This window comes from Pongo pygmaeus, chromosome 1, assembly GCF_028885625.2.
Source record: "Pongo pygmaeus isolate AG05252 chromosome 1, NHGRI_mPonPyg2-v2.0_pri, whole genome shotgun sequence".
NCBI classification, from domain to species: Eukaryota; Metazoa; Chordata; class Mammalia; order Primates; family Hominidae; genus Pongo; species Pongo pygmaeus.
The window spans coordinates 21,349,736-21,370,768 of NC_072373.2; the positions used below are offsets into that span (position 1 = coordinate 21,349,736).

The 21,033-nt window shown below is 54.7% G+C and overlaps 1 protein-coding gene across 3 annotated transcripts; it reads right to left on the bottom strand.

Moving 5' to 3' along the window:
* Window positions 1–269: 269 nt before the first annotated feature.
* IBA57 (iron-sulfur cluster assembly factor IBA57) lies at window positions 270–16,403 on the bottom strand. 3 transcript variants are annotated; one of them, XM_054467105.2, is made up of 4 exons: window positions 15,626–15,756; window positions 11,033–11,177; window positions 7,475–7,815; window positions 270–7,382 (listed from the first exon to the last, which is right to left on the bottom strand). In XM_054467105.2, the coding sequence occupies exons 3-4, from the start codon at window positions 7,572–7,574 to the stop codon at window positions 6,991–6,993; spliced, it is 492 nt and encodes a 163-aa protein (XP_054323080.1). In that variant the 5' UTR covers window positions 7,575–7,815; window positions 11,033–11,177; window positions 15,626–15,756; the 3' UTR covers window positions 270–6,990. The 3 variants fall into 3 exon arrangements, with proteins under 3 accessions (XP_054323080.1, XP_054323044.1, XP_054323071.1); XM_054467069.2 differs by lacking the exons at window positions 11,033–11,177; window positions 15,626–15,756 and adding an exon at window positions 15,985–16,403; XM_054467096.2 differs by lacking the exon at window positions 11,033–11,177 and having other exon boundaries at window positions 15,626–15,916.
* Between the last annotated feature and the right edge of the window lie 4,630 nt (window positions 16,404–21,033).

The following is a 21,033-nucleotide window of genomic DNA, read 5'->3' on the forward strand; positions in this document are numbered from 1 at the left end:
ACACACACCCCATCCCCCCCACACACCCCGTCCCCACCACACACACCATGTCCCCACCACACACACCCCGTCCCCACCACACACACCGTTCCCCCCTACACACCCCGTCCCCACCACACACACCCCGTCCCCACCGCACACACCCCGTCCCCACCGCACATATCCCGTCCCCACCGCACACACCCCGTCCCACCGCACACACCCCGGACCCACCACACACACCCTGTCCCGCTTTCCTGCTTCATTTTTCACCATAGAGCCCGTAGCAATAAAATATACTGTGTACTTTATTTTCATTGGCTATAAGCATTCAATACATGGTTGAATGAATGAAGAAATGAATGAATCAATGAAAGATGGACCAGAGCTCAGTCATCTCCCAGTTTTTCTTCAGCAGGACCCCCTGCTATTATTGTCCCTGAGAACTTCTCACTGTGAGAGAGTCTGACATAAAACAAAATGTATTAATTCTCCCACAAATTCTCCCACAAATTTCTCTCACAAATGCCGACGAGCACAAACTAAGATAGCATCATCGCCAGGGAAATCAAAGACGGGGATACTGGAGATGGTCAGATGCCCACAGCCCAGACAGTCACAGTCCTAGCTTGGGCTCCCTGCCCCAGGGTTGGCACGTGGAGCACTGCCCTGGGTCTCTATGGCCCATAGCCAGACAGACCCTTTTTCTTACTTTTCCCAAACAAGGCGTTCACCCAAGATGTTCAAAATTTAAACACTAAATCTCTAAATGGAAACTAAGAAGACTGACAGCACCAAGTGCTGGCAAGGACGCAGGACAACAGGAACCTGGCACACTTCTGGTGGAAATGTAAATGCTGCACTCACTCCAGGAAAATGTCTGGCAGTTCCTAGCAACACTGAGCTTTCCTGCCCTGTGACCCAGAGCTCCACCCCAAGGGCTTACTAGAAGGACAGGAAAATGTATGTACACACAACCTGTCCAAGTGTGGAGATGCAGAGACCCCTGAATGAGAACAGGCAAACACTCCTTACTGCCAGCTTGCTAAAGCAAGGGAATCAGCTGCCATCACTCATATTGGGTGGAGATGCCCAGGCTGGCCAGAGGAGTAGAAGAGCTTCCAGGTGAGACAGGGACGGCTCCACGTGAGCCCTGATGGAGTCTGTGGCCTGGGGAACTGGAGGCAGCTCACAGGAGTGGGCCTCCCATGGGATTGGTGAAGGAAGTGTCTGCCTCCATTTGTGCTGCTACAAGAGAATACCTGCAGCTGACTCATTCATAAGGAACAGAGGTTTATTGGCTCACAGTTCTGGAGACCGGAAAGTCCAAGATCCAGGAACTGGCCGACTTGGGAATTCTGCCTCCAAGATGGTGCTTTGAACACTGGAGGGCAAGAGAGGCACAAGCGGGCTGAACTCACCCTTTCATAACATTAACTCCACCCTTGGAGAGTGGAGCCCTCACAGCCTAATCACCTCTTAAAGGCCCCATCTCTTAACACTGTTAGAATGGCAATTCAATTTCAACATGAAGTTGGCACAGTGCCTCATGCCCCAATCCCAACTACTTGGGGACAGGAGTTGAAGGCCAGCATTTAAAAACAAAAAATTTTAAAAATTAGCATGCACCTGTGGTCCCAGCTACTCTGGAGGCTGAGGTGGGAAGATCACCTGAGCCCAGAAATTCAAGACCAGCCTGAGCAATGCAGTGAGACCCCCATCTCTACAAAAAGTAAAGAAAAAAAAAATAATTAGCTGAGTGTGATGACTCACACCTGTAGTTCCTGCTACTCAGGAGGCTGAGGCAGGAGGATTATCTGAGCCCAGGAGGTTGAGGCTGTAGTGAGCTATGTTTATGCCACTCCACTCCAGCCTGGGCAAGAGTAAGACCCTGTCTCAAAAAAAAAACACAAAAAACAAAAAACTCCCAACTACGATTTTGAGTTTGTTCATTTCTCCTTGAAGGACTGGCTTTTAAATTCCATGGTCTTCCCTCTATAGTTTGGAAGATATATTTCCATTCTTTTAGAGATTATCTGAAAACTTTGATAAGCCTTGTAACAGATGCTGAAGTCAGTGTCCGTGCCCTCCTTCCCACCAGTAGGGGGATTTAGAACACTGTAGGTTTGGGCACCTCTCTCCCAACTCACATGTGGCATCTTTATAAACTCCAAAACTAGGCATTCTAAGCAGAGACTTCTAGATGTGGTGTTTTAGACATGCCCACAAATTCACCTTCCTGCCTATTCATTCCTTCTTCCATCTCCAGCTTCCCCACAGGATCCCTTACTAGAAGCCCAGACATGCCTTAGATGCTCTAGGCTCTGCTGGCAGCAAACTCAGGAGCGAGGGCAGTTTCCTAGTATGAAAATGCCTTTAGCCCTCTTTTTTTTTTTTTCTTTTTTGAGACAGAGTCTGATTCTATTGCCCAGGCTGGAGTGCAATGGCACAATCTCGGCTCACTGCAACCTCTGCCTCCTGGGTTCAAGTGATTCTCCTGCCTCAGCCTCCCGAGTAGCTGGGATTACAGGCATATGCCACCACACCCAGCTAATTTTTGTATTTTTAGTAGAGACAGGGTTTCACCATGTTGGTCAGGCTGGTCTTGAACTCCTGACCTCAGGTGGTCCACCTGCTTTGGCCTCCCAAAGTGCTGGGAATACAGACGTGAGCCACTGCACCTGGCCCCTCATTCTTGAAAGATGGATTTTCTGGGTACACAATTCTAGGCTATCACTATTTTCTCCCAGGACTTTGAAGATATTATTTACTATCTTTCTGGCTTCCACTGTTGCTTTTAATCAACCACTTATTTTCTTCTTTCCAGAAAATCTCTTTCTTTTCTGCCTTCTTTTAAGATCTCTGTCATGAGATTCTGTACTTTCACCAAGACGTGACTGTTTGGGTAGAGCTTTTTAACTATGTTCTTGGGAGCCACTGGATTCCTGAACCTAAGGAGCAGGGGCTCCTGTCGGTTTGGGGAAGTTCTCAATCGTATTTCTCTGAATACTTGCCTCCACCCCATATTCTCTTTCCCCTCCTTCTGGAATTACTCGTAAATTGCGGATGCCATACTAAACTCTCCATCTTCTTGTCTCATCCCATCTCGTATTTTCCAGCTCTGTCTTTCCGTGCTGCACTTTGGGGTCATTTCTTCAAACAGTTGCCGATTCTTCAGGAAACACATCATGGATTATTTTTTAGAATATTTTATTTTTATTTCAACAAGTTCTCTTTTTAAAATCTGCTTGGTCATTTTTATAGTCTCTTGCTTCCTGCGCATAAATTGTTTTCTTCAAGTATATTAAACATCCTCATTCCATGTGATGTGTCTGCTTACTCTAGGATCAGAACATTGGTGTGTGTGCTTCTGTCTCTCTTTCTGCTGGGCCTTGTTTATGGTACTGTGTGTGTGTGTTTACAATTTCTTCCCTGTACCTTAGGATGTTCTGATATCTCAAAAAAAAAAAAATCCACCTTCTGGCTAGGAGACTGCCCCTCCCAGGCCAGCCAGTCCTTACAGATAAGGGCCCAGCTGGGTGTGCACGCCTCTGCAATGCAGCTTCACCAGTCCAGAACCCACCTCTATCTGGCCAGAGCACTCTGGCAGCCAGGAACCACTCCTACAGCTTGGAGCCCATGGAAATCACTCCAGCTGGTCGGCCACACACCTGCCCTGCCTTGCCTTTCCTGGGGAAGCGCCAGGAAAGGTCTGGCAGAGGCTCTCCCAGGCTCCTGCCTCTCCTCTCGGGCTGCACTTGACTGACCATCTCATACAAGAACACAGAACAGGGAGCTTGTCTCCTTGGGGATTAGAACATGATGACGATGATGATTTTACAATGAATGTATACTTCTTAGGATGTTTTCTATCTAAGGCCTGATTTGGAGGTGGGTTTCTCACAGTTTCTACACTATCTGCCGGGCTCTGGAAATACTACCAGCTGCAACTTCTCTTCTTTTTTATTCTTTCTTTGTTTTAAGATAGGGTCTTGCTCTGTTGCCCAGGCTGGTGTGCAGTGGCAGAATCACAGCTCACTGCAGCCTCAATCTCCTGGGCTCAAGTGATCCTCGCACTTCAGCCTCCCGAATAGATGGGACCACAGGTGTGGACCACCATGCCTGGTTAATTTTTTTTTTTTTTTTAAGAGACAGAGTCTTGATATGTTGCCCAGGCTGCTCTCAAACTCCTGGGCTCAAGCAATTCTCCTGCCTCGGCCTCCCAAAGTGCTGGGATCACAGGCATGAGCCACCATACCCGCCCGTATCTGGCTTTGAAAGGAAAATATAAGCATGCTTTCCTACACCATACACTGTGTTAAGTAAAACAGCTCAGAAACAGAGTCAAACACCACATGTCCTGCCTCATAACCAGGAGCTGCCCAACAGGCAATGTGGGCTCAGAAAGTGGAAGGCGGATGTGGGGGACTCTAATGAGGGGAGGCAGGAGGGGTGAGGGTAAGAAGCCCAGACTGCACCACCATGCACTATACCCATATAACACAACTGCACCTTATGCCTTGAATTCACACACACATACATACACATGAACTTCCTATGTTTTTACAACACAAACTAAAGCAGACAGGAAGAGCACTGTGCAGTTTTGGAGCGGCTACACCAGCTCTCAGCAGATCCCAGTGTTCCTGAACACAAAGCTCTGACCCGATGCGCTTTAGGGCCTGCTTCCAAGGTCCTAAAGGCCAGGCCTTTCTGAGAGGACTACGGACATTTTGGTGAAAACTGATTTGGTTTGTATGACAGAGGGGCTCTTTTGTTGACTGACACTTTCCTTTTTAAAGACACACAAGAGGCTGGGCACAGTGGCTCATGCCTGTAATCGAGACCATCCTGGCCAACATGGTAAAACCCCATCTCTACTAAAAATACAAAAATTAGCCGGGCATGGGGCATGTGCCTGTAGTCTCAGCTACCCAGGAGGCTGAGGCAGGAAAATCACTGGAACCTGGGAGGCGGAGGTTGCAGTAAGCAGAGATTGCGCCACCGCGCTCCAGCCTGGGCAACAGAGCAAGACTCCAACTAAAAAAAAAAAAAAAAAAAAAAAGACACAGAAGAACACGGAATGTGTTTGATCTGAGCCAAGTATTTTGAGATCCTGACACCTACAGAGACCTGAAGACACTAAGGGGGCACAGGATGGCTCAGGCGGCACCTCACTCTGGAGTGGAATGCTTCCTTCCTGGCTCACCTCCCAGCCCTCACCCAGCCACACCCACTGGACAGGCTAGCATGCTCCCATATGCTGCAGCACTCAAGGAGGCCTTGCTGGAAAAGCCAGGCAACTTCAGGCAGATGAGGGAGCCGGGACACTTTGAGCTTGAGGCACAGACCCTCATTCCAGGGGTGCATGCCCCTCATGCAGGAGACACCAGCTCTTGGTGACACAGGCCACAGGCACCCACTCCTGGCTGAGCTGGAGAGAAAACTGGCCGGGAAGCTGATCAAATGTCTCCATGCCAGTTTAAAGCAGCAGCCAGTGGGGCTGAAAACGTTGCAGGGATGCTGGTCTGGAATCCATCCTGTGCTGGGGGCTTCCAGAGCATGACCTGTCCAAGAGGGGCTGAAGGCCACCGGCTCTCAGGACCACAGGGGTCAGGGCCACCTAGCTGTTTCCCTGCCCATGGGAGAGCTGACAGTAGCGGGTAGGGCTGGATGGCCCTCCCCTTCCCTCCAGCTGCAGCCGCTTCCTCCCATCCATCTGCTCTATACCCTCCTCCTGAGTGATCACAAACTACACTGCAGCTCAGAGCTGCCTTTAGACCCCTGACCCCAAAACCGCTATGGCTACAGATTTCTAGAGAGCACCTGTGGCCCCCCAGGATGGCTGCACAGGCTCCCTGCCTGCTTGGCCCTCTGTGGCCGCCCTAAGGTCCAGCTTGGTGGCCCAAACGCCTGCCCCCCAGGCCCTGCGCCCTGCAGCCGACAGCTCACAGCCATGGGGCTGTCCTTTGCAGACTCGGCATCCACGCGCCTAGCCTGGGCCTCTGAGGCCTCCCCTGCTGGCCTGCAGCCATGCCAAGTGCTTCATCTGGTAGGTCTGGGCGTTCTCAAAGGAGAGCTGTTCCCAGGGTCCAGTCAGCCAGATCACAAAAACTAAGCCTCCAACTCCCTCTCCCCAAAATGAAACCAGAGCTCCCAAGGGGCTGCCTGTGGCTCACTCTTTAATGGATGCCCTGAAACATGGAGCTCACACTTCAGTGGGAAGGGGAAAGCCAGTGGGTGAACAGGAGGCTGTACCCCACGACTGACAGCAAGTCACTCTCACTGCAAACACAGGCTATGCCGAAACCCAGCACACACACGCAGAACTCTACCCTGCTGGCTCCTGAGCCCTGCGCTGGCCCCCACCCCACGCTCCTGGAGGGCTCTGAGGAGGAACAGAGGTAGGGAAACATGGGAGATGGGCACAGCCTTCCACAAGCCTCCAGCATGGGATACCTAGTGACTCATCCCTGTGTGCTCCTTGATGTGCAGACACCCACATGCCACGTGATCCAATGCCCCAGACCCCTCTAGACCACGCATAGCCCCACCCTGAGACATGCTGAAAGCAAGCACAGTGAAACAACTCCGAAAGCCCGAGCCCCAGCCCACAAATCCTGGACACCGCCCAGCTTCCAGGCACAGGGACCAACCCCCCATGAGGCTCATGCTGGGCAGAGTGGGGTACAAGGCCCAGAAGCTGCCAGTGCTGGCCACAGACACCGTCCCATCCTCCCAGACAACCCTGTGTGGAGCCACGATTGGGGCCCGGCGCCATCTGGAGCTCAGCACTCACACAGTGGGCTCCTCTGGGGCCACAGGAAGCCCAGGGAGAAAACAACCCACGTGCCTGGGGCCCCTGAGCATGGGTGGGGCCAGGCAGGGCACCTACAAGGGGGACTTTCCCAGATGGGAACCAGGGCTAGGCACAGCAGACAGATGGGACGGAAAGACCCTGGACAGAGGCCAAAAGCCTCCCCATCAGCCTGCGCCAGCCAAGGCTTGGGGCTACTTGGAGACAGTAGGCCACCAGTCTGGCACAGATGCGGCTAAGGCCACCTGAGCACCCTCAGACGCTCTGATGTGCAGAGGACCCTTGATCTTCTCTGACCACAGCAGGGCCAGCCCCACGTTGCCCTGGCCGGCCCTGAACTTGCCCACAGTCTGTCCTGACGCAGTCAGCACCGTGGCACCGGGGGTGATGCCACTGGTGGGAAGGGGGTCCAAGAACCGGACAGGGAAGAGGCGCTTGCGGATGACGCCCATGTGGTGGGTGCGGGCCGTCAGCTCCTGGCCAATGTAGCAGCCTTTGGTGAAGCTCACGCCATTCATGAAGGCCAGGTTGGACTCCAGGGGCAGGGCCACCCCAGGAGGCAAGTCTCGGACCCCCTCAGGAACGCCTGCAGGGATTGGAGGGGGGAAACCAGCGAGAATTGAACATCGTCCAGCTCCACCCGTGCAATCCAGCCCAGTGTGCCCACCCCACCCATACCTTGCAGGTATCGGTGCTGGTGATAATCCCACAGGTCCCCGAGCCGGCCCCCGGGCACCAGGGCTGGGCCTTCATCCTGGGTGAGGAGCCGCCACCCCATGCGTGCTGTTCGTGGGTCTCGGATGAGGATGGTGGCAGCCCCTGCCCTCTCCTGCAGCGATGCAGCCCCACAGGCCTCAGGGGAACTGGGCAACACTGCCCACACTCGCAGCTCCGGGTGTGGCTCCACCGTGACCTTCCGCCGGATCCTGTACAGCGCGAGGTGCTTCTGCAGCGCGCCCTGCACGGAGCTATCACACTCCAGGAGGAAGCCAGACACCTCCTCCGAGTGTTCCTGGAGCCTGCAGGGAGAGAGGCAGGGGTGCATGCCAGCTCACCAACTGAGTGGGCCAGAAAGGGCTGCATGACGGAGCGCGCCTTACCCGGGCAGAGGAGCACACCATGGACCAACGCAAAGAGCCCTGCCCTCAGCCACAAGGGGCTGCGCCTTCAAGGCAAGCGCCCAGGTCACCACCTGCAGGGAGCCACGCCCACAGCCACACCCGGCAGCGCCTCCCAAGGCACGCATCACAGCTAGATGCGGGCACCATGGAGACCAGCGCAGAGTGCCGCGCCGACAGCAATGCGAGGGTGCGTGCAGACAATGCACCATCAGGCCAGGCAGGGCACACCTGGACCAGTGCATGGAGAGCCCTGCCCACAGCCGTGCGGAGCTGAGCCTCCAGAGCTCTCGTCTAAGCAGGCAAAGACGAGCTCACAGGGGCCAGCGCAGACAGACCCCGTTTGCCCAGGGACTGGCAGAACTACAATAGCCTGCCCAAGGGCATCATCCGGAGTAGTCCCAGAGCCTAGGGCAGAAATGACAACAGTCCGCTGGATGCAGGAGCAGGGATGGGCAGGGCCCCGCAGGGGAACGGTGCGCACAGCCACTGAGAACCAGACCTGCCTGTTCCAGCCCAGGGAAGCCATCGAGGAGCCCGAGGGCCCTAAGGTGGGCAGGAGGGAGGAGCAAGGAGCCCAGGAGGTTGTCAGGGAGGTACAGCATGCCTGAAGCCCACTCTGCCCATGCCCAACACCTGCCTCCCCAAGCCAAGTCTCAGAAACCAGTCGGGGCCCCAGAGCCATTCTGACCTGCGCTCCAAGCAGCCCTCCTCAGAGGATTTGGGCAGGCACCACAAGAATGACCCCTGACCAGATGGATGGTGGAAAGAGGAGAGGCCGGGCAGCGTGGGGCATGTCAGGTGGGGGGCACTAAGTGGAGACACCTGGGGTGCATCCACCTCCATGGCTGGGGTTGATTGCAGGTGCGGACTGCACAGGGCTTCACAGGCCGGTGGGAGCTGAGACAGGGAGGCAGTAAGACCCCCAGAGGGCCTTCCAGAGATGAGCTCATGAGCAGGTGGCCCAGCCCCTTTCAGCCGGGAGAGGGCTCAGTCCTTGCCAGTTGCCCAGAGCTTCAGGTGCCAAGCAGGGGCCTGTTGCCCTCATCTCTGCAGTCTCACTCTACCCTGTGGTCATGCCCACGTGCCAGCAGCCACAGAGAATGTTCACGCTCATCACCCAGAACCAGTGGGCACAGGTCTCACTGAGGACCCTGCCACAGGGAGGGTGGGCATAGCCAGCTGTGACAGCCAGTGAAGCTGGCCCACACTCCAGGACAGCGGTCACAGGACATCAAAAACAACACCCACAAAGGAGGGGAACATATGTCATTTACACACGTGGGGCTAAAATGACAGGAGGAACAGCAAGGACAGCACAGAGGGGCAGCCGCAGGTGTGCTGCGAAAAGGTCACCATGCCACCAGGGAAACACAGGCGATGTGGCCCAGACAGATGCAGTGGCGAACCTGAACACTGGCCAGCATGAGGAGAAACCAGGTCACTGGCATGCTGCTGGTGGGGAGGCAAAACGGGTGGCCCTCTGGAAGACAGGGTGCAGGTCCTCACAACACCAAACAAGCAACTACTCCACGACCTGGCCCTCTCACTTCCGGGCATGGATCACTGAGAAAAAAGACTGCAGCTCACACAAAACCTGCAGCGAAAGCTCACAGCAGCCAGCTCTACTGGTAACGGCCAGAAAGGGAGAATCAAGGTGTCACTACACCACGGGGGACTTCTCAGCAAGAACAGGGAGCTGGAAATGGACAGAAGTGGGTGGATCTGAGGGCACTATGGCGAGGGAAAAGGGTAAGGCCAAAAAGTAACAGGCCAGTGCATCCATCTATAACCCTCTTGAAATGACACGATTTTACAGCTGAGAACAGGTTTCGGGGTGTTGGGGGGTGCCCATTCAGGGGCAGGAGCAGGAAGCCGTGTGGGCCTGATCATGGCCACAGGTATTCACACGTGATAAAATCGCAGTTATACACATGCATGCACAGACGCACAAAGTAAGACACCCAAATCCAGAGACTCCAGATATGCCCTGTGTGTGCAAACAGGGGAACTGGGGAGAGGTCCGTGCAATCTCTCCCACAGGGTTTTTTTTTTTTTTTTTTTTGCAACTTCCTGTGAATCTATAATTATCTCAAAATAAGAAGTGGAAAAAAAAAAAAAGGAGCTTCCCCTGCAGAGGTGTCCGAGCACTACAAGAGGAAAGGCAGCAGGCAGTCCTTTCATCCCAGCCATCTGACCTCAGTGAGTTTTTAACCACGTGCATGCATATTTGTATTTTTAAAATCTATAGTGGGGTCAGTAGACAAAGATGGACCAAAACACAGGTGAGTGGGGGACCCTGGCAGAGGGACAGATGTGAGGTCATGGGCACAGGGTGCTGGGTGCTGGACAGGCAGGGAGGAGCTGAGCAACGCCAGCCAGTAGAGGGACAGAGTAAGGGGACTAGAGTGGAGCTGACGGACCGCAGGTCCAGGGTCTAGTGAGCCGGACACACAGGCACAGGGGAGGCTGCAGAGCCCTACAGGGCAAGGGCAGGAGCTGGGGGAGGGCAGGCAGGGTGGGGCCAAGGTGCCCCATGGGTCCATCAGTCAAGAGTGGAGCCCAGAGAAGATCAAGCTGAGGGCCCCCGCACTCTGAGGTGGGGCCAGCTCAGCTGCCTGCCTTGGCAGGAACCCCCACCCATGCTGACACCCCCTGCTGCCCCCATCTGCTGAGCACTCCCTGGCCTCACACAGGCTGGATGTCCTCACAGGACCCAGGTTCTGGGGTTGAGGGCACTTTCCAGCTCTCTGTGCTGGTGACTGTCTACCAGGCAGCTTCTCAGGACCAGCTGAGCTGGGATGTGACCCCTGGGCCCACCCCAACCCCTGCCACACCTGAAGACTGCCAGGAGACTTGCCGCACAGGAGAGCCCCGGCCTGGGGAGCTTTCTCAGCCTCATCATTCTCCATAGTGGGGGCTGTCCAGATGCTAAGCAGCACCCCTGGCCTGTACCCCACCCCATCATGACAACCAAAAATATTTCCAGATACCGCTGAGGGGCACAGGGGACAGGGTTGCCAAAGAAAATATAGGGTACCTGGTTAAATCAGAATTTCACATCGACGACAAATTACTTTTTTTAGTATATCCCAAATACCGCATAGGATGTACCTACAGATCATCCGTTGCTCGTCTGAGACGGACCTGGGTGTCCTGCGCTTTTGTTTGCTGAGCCCAGAAGCCCTGGTGGGAGCAAGGGCGCAGGAAGAGGAGGGAGGTCAGGGGTGCCTCTGGCCCAGCCAGCTGAAAGAAACGGTCCCCTGGCCATCAGATCCAAGGGTTTCCAGTCATGTTCAGGAAAACACTGCCCTGGGACCCGGCCTGACTCCTTCCCTTCTCTCTGCTCCCTCCTCTCCAGGCCACCAGAGGCCTGACAAGTCTCTCCTGCTCCTCAGTGCTGGCCAGACACAAGGCCACAGCCCTGACACTCTTGGGCCTGCTGAGCCCTGCACTGAGTCCACATCCTTGCCCCAGCCAGCTCGCAGCAAGGCCACTGGACCACAGTCCTACCTGCAACATGACCCTACAGCCTTTCTCTGCCTCCTACATGAAGAGATCAAAACCAACTGATAGAAAGGGACCCCAAGGAGGCCAGGCATGGTGGCTCATGCCCGCAATCCCAACACTTTGCGAAGCTGAGGCAGGAGAATCGCCTGAGCCCAGGAGTTCAAGACCAGCCCCAGCAACATAGTGAGACATCAACTACCTGTAGTCCTGGCTACTTGGGAGGCTGAGGTGGGAGGATCACTTGAGCCCAGGATTTTGAAGGTACAGTGAGCTGTAACTGTGCCACTGCACTCCAGCCTGGGCAATGGAGCGAGACCCTGTGTCTAAAAAAAAAAAACAAAAAACTCAGACCCATATGAAAACCTGCACATGGATGTTTACAGCAGCTTTATCCATAACTGCCAAAACATGTCCCTCAGTAGACATGAGCAACCAACATGTCCCTCAGTAGATGAGTGGACAAGTGAACTGTGGTCCATCCAGACAATGGAATACTAACCAGTACCAAAAGAACTTAAGCTGTTGGCCGGGCGCCATAGCTCACGCCTGTAATCCCAGCACTTTGGGAGGCAGAGGCGGGCGGATCATGAGGTCAGTAGTTCGAGACCAGCCTGACCAACATGGTGAAACCCCGTCTCTACTAAAAAAAAATACAAAAATTAGCTGGGCATGGTGGTGCATGCCTGCAATCCCAGCTACTTAGGAGGCTGAAGCAGGAGAACTGCTTGAACTTGGGAGGCAGAGGTTGCAGTGAGCCGAGATTGCACCATTGCACTTCAGCCTGGGGGAAAGAGCAAGACTCTGTCAAAAAAAAAAAAGAAATCAGCTGTCAAGCTATGAAAAAACATGGAGGAATCTAAACGCATATCACTAAGTGAAGGACGCCAATGTGAAGAGGCTACAGATGCATGGGTCCAACTACAGGACATTCTGGAAAGCATGAAACTATGGAGACGCTGAAAACATCAGTGGTGGCCAGGAGTTAGGGGAAATGGATGGATGGGCGGGGCACAGAGGATTTCAAGGCAGTGACACTACTGTATGTGATGCTACAATGTGTCATCATACATTTGCCTAACTCATGAACACATCAAGCCAAGAGTGAGCCCTCATGGAAACTGCACTCCAAGTGATGATGGCATGTCAACAGAGGTTCATCAGTTGTGATGAAAACAGCACTCTGGTGGGGGATGTTGATGATGGGGGAAGTTGTGAGGTAATATGGGAAATCTCTGCACATTCTGCTCTTTTGCTGAGAACCTAAAACTGCTCTAAAAAGCAACTCCTATTAAAAGACAACAACCAAAAAACTATAGTTTCATCTGAAAGAAGGCGCTACATCCAGGAACCAAGAATAGGGTGCTTGAAGGAAGCGATGGCTTAGGATGATATATTAAGTATCAGAGTTGAAATAAAAAATCCTACAGTCAGGAAAAAACCATGAAGGAATGATGGGCAGGGAATGACCAGAGAAGCAGGAACACACAGAGGCTTCCAGGGAGAGGTGGTCCCTGACCTGCGGGCTGCCCTCTCCCCAGAGGAGTGACCAGAGGGGGCGAACCACAAAGAGGGAGGTCAACAGCCAACAGCAGCCCGACAAGGAAAAGAGTGTAACCTCATGAATTGAACTAAACGTGCCCAAAGAGCACAGCCCTAAGCCCACCCATGCCACACGGCTGGGAGGGGTGGCATCTGGACACCTGTCGCCCACCACCCCTGGGGAGCCACTCAAGGAGGTGACCTTGTTGTGTCCCTCTTCTGATGGCTGAGGAAAAACAGGGCCATGAACTCCAACAGAACTGAAGCTAGAGGGTTTCAAGTATTATTACACGGATGCTGAATCCCATGGAGGATGGTCCCGCCCCACCTGACCCCTCAGAGTGGAGCTCCCTGGCCTGTGACTTTGTGTCACATCTCAGAAGGGAGACCAGAGTTGGATGACGACACCCTTCAGTGCTGAGCTGGGGAAGAACAGAGCCGCCTCCAAAGCCCTCAGCACTCAGAACAGTGGCGGACACACCAGACACCCAGCACAAGCAAAGAAAATTAACTCCTCCTGCAGACCTCGAGGACAGAGACCCCCACAATGAGAGCAAATAGAAAGCCACAGAAGAGCCACCAAGCATATGCTTGGTAAGGGGAGCTGGGGCCCAGTAGGTCTGCAGACAAGCTCCAGACCAGGCAAGAAAGGATGAAGAGGAAAAAGCCCTGAGACACAGAAAGGACAGACAGCTGACCCTTGAATGATGCAAGGGCTAGGGGCACTGGCCCCCACACAGTTGAAAACCCACCTTTAAGCTTTGACTCCCCAAAAGCTTAACTACTAACAGATTCCTGTTGACTGGAAGCCTTATGTATAACATACACAGTCAAGTGACACATATTTTTTATGTTTTATGCTATTATATACTGTATTACAATATGGTAAGCTACAAATCCCAGGAAGAAAATCCTAAGGAAGAGGAAATGTAATTCCTCTTCACTGAATGGAAATGGATCACCATAAACGTCTTCATCCTCATGGTCTCCATGTTGAGTAGGCTGAGGAGGAGGAAGGAGAGGAAGGGTTGGTCTTGCCGTTTCAGGGTGGCAGAGGTGAAGGAAAATCCATGTATAAGTGATCTATGTAGTGCAAAGTCAGCTGTACTTTACGCCACAAAACACTTATTAAGAATAGGAATTCAGTAGAACTAGGACTCAAAGGGAAAAGGACGAGAGGACTACAGAAATATGGAAGGGAATTTGGGAACCAAAAACAACATCATTGTAAGGCTAACATGTGAACAGCAAAGTACTAACATAGAAGGCTCAAGAGAATCCAAGACTGTAGTTCTTAAGATGAAGAAATTAAAGCAGCTAGACAGAATGTAATGAATACATAAGACAGACTATGATGACTACATCTCTGAACTGGGACATGAAGATTTAAGCCTATTGAGCTAGGGTGGGCACACTTTTTCTGTAAAGGGCCAGTGAATAACTTACGCTTGAGGGCCACACTCGTGCCACAACTCTACCACTCTAGATAAAAGCAGCCCCAGGCCGGGCGCAGTGGCTCACACCTGTAATCCCTGCACTTTGGGAGGCCGAGGCGGGTGGATCACCTGAGGTCAGGAGTTTGAAACCAGCCTGGCCAATATGGTGAAACCCTGTCTCTACTAAAAATACAAAAATTAGCCGGGCATGGTGGCAGGCACCTATAGTCCCAGCTACTTGGGAGGCTGAGGTGGGAGAATCTCTTGAATCCTGGAGGCAGAGGTTGCAATGAGCCAAGATTGTGCCATTGCACTCCAGCCTGGGCAACAAGAGCAAAACTCCATCTCAAAAAAAAAAAAAAAAAAAAAAAAAAGAAGCCCCAGACCACCTGGAATCCAATGGGTGGGGTTCCCAGAGAATTTTATTATAAATACAGGCAATGGGCTGGGTCTGACCTCAGGACCGTATTTCACCAACTCTGGTTCTAGATTTAAAGAGCCCATTAAGTGCCCTGAGATGTGATATGGAAAAAGCCCAAACTAAGACACATCAGCATGACATTTCATGACATCAAGGATAAAGAAAAGCTTCTGAGAAAAACACAGTTCACGTACAAATAAGAACAATAAGAACGGCACCAGACTTCTCAGAAAAGCTGGCAGCGAGAAAACAAAGTTGTGATGTGAACATTCTCGGTGACAATTTCCAAGCTAGATTTTTACACCCAGCCAGGATATCAGGTAAAGCCACTAGCAGAGACACAATGAGTCCAAAAATTCATCCCACGTAGCTCAGAAAGTCATTAAAAAGGTGTCCATCCTCTGAAACCAAAACACAGGAGTAAGCTGAAGAGAACAAGAACAGGGTCCGCCATAGCAGAGACAGCAGGCAGACGGCCACGAACCAGATCCACTTCACCGGGCGGAGGTTTCAGGGATCCAGGTCCCTGGAAGCTGGGCAAGGGAAACCCAAGGCTGTAAGCAGTCAAGGCCCTGACCCGGCATGAACATCACTGACAGTCGTGATGTCAGCACAGATGACTGAGCCAAATGCCAATGTGACCAGCTATGGGGAGACACAGGGAAACACAAGGTAAACAGAACTCGGGAGTGTCACCACAAGCTGTCACTCAGAAACACAGCTCTGCCACCAGGCGGGGCCCCTGAACCCCTTGTCCCTGCGGAGGGAGAAGGGTCACCAGGTGACCCACTTGGGAGGTGCCCACCTAGAGACGCCTCTGCTCTGATATGGTGGGCTGGAACCCAGGCCTCCCCTGGAGGAGTCGCTGACCCATCCCTGGGTGACGAGCCAAGCTCTCCTCTGGGTGCCCTTCCCCGAGTGCTGGGCCCTGGGTGAGCTTCCCCTGGGTGTCCATCTCAAGTGGAATCTCCTGGGTGCCTTACCCTGAGTGCCAGTCGCTGGCCCACCCACCCTTGAGCTTCCACCCCATCCCGGCCCTCCCCGGGTGCCCACCCCCCACGCCCTCTGCAGGCCCGGGGCGCCCGCCCGCCCTGCCCCTGGGTGCCGGTCCCTGGCCACTCCCCTGGGTGCCCGCCCCCAAGCTCCATCCCAGCGCGCGCTCACCCGTACAAGATGACGTCATAGAGCGTCCGGCCCTGCACGTTCAGGAAGTGAGCGTAGCCCGCGCGCGCAGCAGGCGGGGCCCCCGCGGCCGCGGGACTCGGAAGCGGCAGTTCATTGGTCAGCAGCCCTAGCAGGAAGGGCGCCGCGTCGGGGCCGCGCACGCGCAGCAGGGTGCGCCCGTCCAGCCGGAAGCAGGTCCAGGCTGCTCCGGCCGTTGGGTCGCCACCAGGACTGCAGGAGCTGTGGGCCAGGCGGCACCTTGGGGCCGCGCGCAGCCGCCAGCGCCAGGCCGGGCCGCCGCGCCCCGGAGCGGCGCCTCGAAGCAGCGCCGCGGTCGCCATCTTGGACAAGAGTGGGGCAGCGGGAAGGGCCCAAGGAAGCGGGAGGGGCGAGTGCCACAGCGGCCCCTGGCGGTGGCCGCCGGAGGGAGACGGGGAGGGGCGGGCGCAGAGTGCGTGCGTGAGGGGTGAACGGAACGTGCGTGCTTGAGGGGCGGAGCAGCGTCGGTCGGGGCCGACTGAGAGTGCGTGCGTGAGGAGCAGGGCCGCGCCCGGGCTGAAAGGGGCGGGTGGGGCGAGCGTGCCTGCTGCGTGGGTGGGGCATGCGTGTGGGGCGGAGCATCGTGCGCGGGGTGTGTTTCGGGGCGGGGACTCGGCCTATCCGTCAGCACGTAGGCTCCACCCTCGGTAGGTAACGAGGTTTCTGCCCACCTCTTAAGCGCCATCCCATGTCCCATTCGGTGGCCTTCCTCGTTTTCACCCACCCATGTCGGGCACCGCCACCCATCTCGAGAACCTCTTCATCCTCCCAACCTGAAACTCCCTGTGAAACACCCACTCCCGAGCCCCTGGAGCTCCCATTGTACCCTCTGGCTCCATGAGCGTGCCTCCTCTTAGGGACCTCACAGGAGCAGAATCCTACGGGATTTGTCCTTTGCGATGGCTTATTTCACTCAGTATAGTATTCTCAAAGTCCATCCATGGTCTAGCATGTATCAGCATTTTATTTTTATTTTTATTTTTTGTAAAGACAGGGTTTTGGTTATGTTGCCCAGGCTGGCCTCAAGCTCCGGAGCTCACGTAGTCCTCCCGCCTCAGCCTCTTGAGTTGCTGGAACTACAGGCGCTAGCCACCACACCAGCTAATTTTTGTATTTTTTGTAGAAACGGTCTCCACATGTTGTCCAGGCTGATCTCAAACTCCTAGGCTCAAGTGATTCACGGGCTTTGGCCTCCCAAAGTGCTGGGATTACAGGCATGAGCTACAGCACCCGGCCGCTTCCTCTTTCGTACCAGTTCGCCAACTGTCCACGTGTGGCTGTTGTGTCATTTTTTTCATTTGCGGGACCACTGGGACTTCAGCTGCAGGTGGCAGGAGGCTCCATCCCCAAGTGTCTCCACGGATAAGGTCAGGCACCATCCAGCCCACAACCCCTCCACATCCCTTACCAGTGTGACATGACGAGACACAATCACAGCTTCAAATCACATCCTTGGTAACTTCTGCTTTTTTCAGGCCAGGGTCACCGCCATCATGTGTCTATAGTCCTCTTTAGTGCAGGACTCCAAGCTCCCCCAGAGCCCAGCCTGTCCTCCCACAGGACATTCTTCCGATGACTCTCGTGTTCTCTTCACAGCTGAACTCACAGAGGACAATTTAGGCAGGAACCGCACACTGCTATGACATATCCACCCCACTGTGCTTTCTCGAGGAATGATGTTCCATGCCCCCTGCTGAGCAGCCCTGTACAGTGGCCACTTTCCCTGGTAGTAGGTGACGCATCTACATGGTGGCCCTAGCAGCCTTCAGCCCTAGAGTCTGACTGCCCTGGTCCAAGCCATCCCTGCCTTGCTGGCCTCCTGGTGCCCATGTACCCTGTTGACATTCCCCTCTCCACCGTCTTCCACTCAAAGCACCAAAGAAAACTTATTCAATGTGTCTTTATGGTGCAGAGTCCCGGCAAGCAGAGGTCTTTGTGTATCTGTTGAATAAAAAAATTCCTCGTGATGCGTAGTAACGTCAGTGAGGAAGACTGCACCAAGGCGCATCATGTGGTGTGGGGCCCTGCCTGGTGGCCTTGGGGGAGATGGAGCTCAACCCCAACACAGCAGGGCAGAGGGTGGAGAAGCTGAGGAGCAGCGTGGGGTCTGTGGGTGGGAATGACTAAGGAGACATCAGGGCTGAGGGGTCTGGCTAAACCCACCTCACAGGGTCCTTGCTCTAGGCAGGCAGGGTGATCAGATATCACCAGGGGACGGTGGAGGATGAGGGCCTGATTGGATGTCATCGAGGGTGAGATATCCAGGGTGTGGGGTTCTGGCTAAACTGACTCACTAGGGCTCTTAGTAAAACTGGATTTTCTAAGCAAGTGCACAGATGGGCCTAGGAGAAGGTTCCAGATCCCGGCTGGAGTTTGGCCAAGCAGAGAATCCCTGCCATAGCTCTCTGCCATGTCCCGAGGGCCTGGGCCAACACCTGGCATGCCTTAGGGGCTCAGGTGACATTGGGCAGTCAGCGAATTCCCGCAGGCCCTGGACGTGGCCATGGAGGTCCTGCCGCTAGCCCACTCTCTTCACTGCATCTTCCTCGTCCCTGGAGCTCCTGCTTGCCCTTCTGAACCCTCCTCACGGCATCCCCACGTGCCCCAAGCCCTGTGAGGCCCCGGATCCCTGCCTGCCCAACCAGGCGAGGGTCAGGACATGGTGAGGGGCCTGGAGCGAATCAGCAGGGTCCCCCAAGGTCCCTGGGCCTCAGTCCCCCGCCAGCCGCCAGCTTCCTGACTGAGATAGGCCAGGCCTAGAATGCACTCCCTAGCCACTGGCTGCAGCCGCCACCCCTTCCTCTGCCGGAGCCTGGCATTCCTGAGGGTGACCCGGTAACCCCCGGGCAGCCCCATGCGGACAGAGCGGAAGGCAGGCAGGATGAAACCCGGGGCAGGGAGTGGCGTAGACAACACCCACGGGCGGGGGTCGAGTTCTTCTAGCCTCACGTCAGCTTGGTCCTCAGCCAGAGGAGGAATTTGCTTCCACCCCTGCACCGGCAGCAGGAAAGGCGTGCGGCAACCTGGTGCCCCGAGCTGGGACCACTGGCTCCCAATCTGTCCTGCCTAGGCCCCGCCACCCCAAAGAAGCCACCACCAACACCAGGGGCCACTTCAGTTCGAATGGACTCAAAGGAAACAGCTTTCAGCTCCAGGGTCCCGGGGGCCACATTCCAGTGCCAGAGCCATGTGAGGCCATAGCTCCAGGCCACCTGCAAGAAGCCTTCCTGGACCCTCTACACCAGCCTGGCCAGCCACCCGGGCTGCTGTTCTCCTTATCAGCAGGCAGGGGACTGGGGCCTGGCACCTGGGGGAGGAAACCCCGCCCCCGTCCTGGCTTCAGGGACCAGGCTGAAGCAGGGGCCAGGGGAGTGAGAACTGGAAAATGCCTGGGCGTGGGGGTCGCAGCCCCTGCTTCCCAGGTACTGTGTGGGGTGGCAGGAAGGTGGTTTCCTGTTATTCTCGCCTCAGGGCTTCCTCCCTTCCTAGAGGAAGGAGAGCGCCACTGCCCTATTCTGGGGGAGTCTCTGAGCAGATGTCCCCCCACCCCACTATGCACTCCCATGAGCAGCCGAGAGTTTTGGCTGAGGTTGTGGAAACGGATGGAGGTGAGACATGGAGTCCCATCCCGCCAGCCTGCTCCAGCACCGCCTGCTCTGGCTGTGTCCTGCTGTGTACAGGGCCGGGCCCACCAGCGACTGGTCCCCCTGCCAACCTGCCCCAGAGCTCGGAAGATGCAGGACAGAGGAGGGAGGGGGGCTGTGGTGTCAGCAGTGCCAGGCTCAGCTCATCACCGTCGTGGCCACCCCAGATGACTGGGGAAACCAAGGCAGGGGTTTTCTAAAAGTGACTGATAAGCGCCAGGAGTATGAGATGGGTTTAGCCTCTGGGGGTCCGCAGACTGGAGCAACTAAGATACCACGTCCCGCTGTAGTGGGAGACGCCAGGCCTGCATGGTGGTGTGGGCTCAGGCATGACATTGTGGGAATGTCCAGATTATCCAGGACTCGGTCTTAGAGGGAGGACTAGCAGATGGCATGGAGGCTTCGGCTTGCACAGCCTCTCCTGGCTAGGGCCATCCTGCTGGGAGGGTGTGGTAACAGAGCTTAAGCCCACCAGCAGATGCTCACAAACCTGATGTGGCCCACCCACCCCCAAGTCTTCAAGAAGGGAGGTCTGTCCCAGGGTCCCGTCTCCCCTTCTCTTGTGGCAGTCCAGCTTCCCACTGGCCATATACCCTCTAATACCGGCAGAATTGTCCCCTCAAAACTCCTGTGTTGAAGTCCTAACCTCCAGGAACTTCAGAATGTGGCTATAATTGGAGACAAAGCCTTTAAAGAGGTGATTAAGTTAAAATGAGTTCATTGGGGTGGGTCCTAATCCACGGTGGCTGGTGTCCTTAAAAGAAGAGGAGATTAGGACACAGATGCACACAGAAGGACAGCCGTGTGAGGACACAGAGGGGAGATGGCATCCACGGGCCAAGGAGGGAGGCTGCAGGAGGAACCAGCCTCACCCACACCTTCACCTTGGCCTTCCCTTCTAGGACTGTGAGATAATCAGTGTCTGTTCTTTAAGGCACCCAGTGCATGGTGCGGTGCTATGGCAGTCCCAACGGGCACACGCTCCAAGTTTGAGATCATTGCCAGCTTCCCTCGAAGCTGGGGTGCCCTTTGAACAGCTCTGGCTGGGGGGATGTGTACTAGCCAGGGTTCTCCAGAGAAACAAAATCATAGAAAATATAGACATAGATACTATATACTATTTTTATATCTATATCTAGATATATAGCCAAAGACTAAAGTTTCCCAAAGAAGAAGCAGTTCTGCCTCCAGTCTGCCTGTGATGGCTAATTTTATTTATTTTGAGACAGGGTCTTGCTCTGTTGCCCAGGCTGCAGTGCAGTGGTGCCATCACAGCTCACTGCAATCTCGACTTCCCTAGCTCAAGTGACCCTCCCACCCACCATGCCCAGCTACTTCTTAAATTTTTTGTAGACATGGGGTCTGT

Bases quoted from the DNA above. Each gene is read 5' to 3' on its own strand.
- IBA57 (XM_054467069.2), bottom strand. From the start codon at position 16,325: ATGGCGACCGCGGCGCTGCTTCGAGGCGCCGCTCCGGGGCGCGGCGGC. The intron at 7,816-15,984 runs GTGAGCGCGCGC...CTCTCCCTGCAG, and splicing joins TATGACGTCATCTTGTACGG to GCTCCAGGAACACTCGGAGG. The intron at 7,383-7,474 runs GTATGGGTGGGG...CAATCCCTGCAG, and splicing joins CCAGCACCGATACCTGCAAG to GCGTTCCTGAGGGGGTCCGA.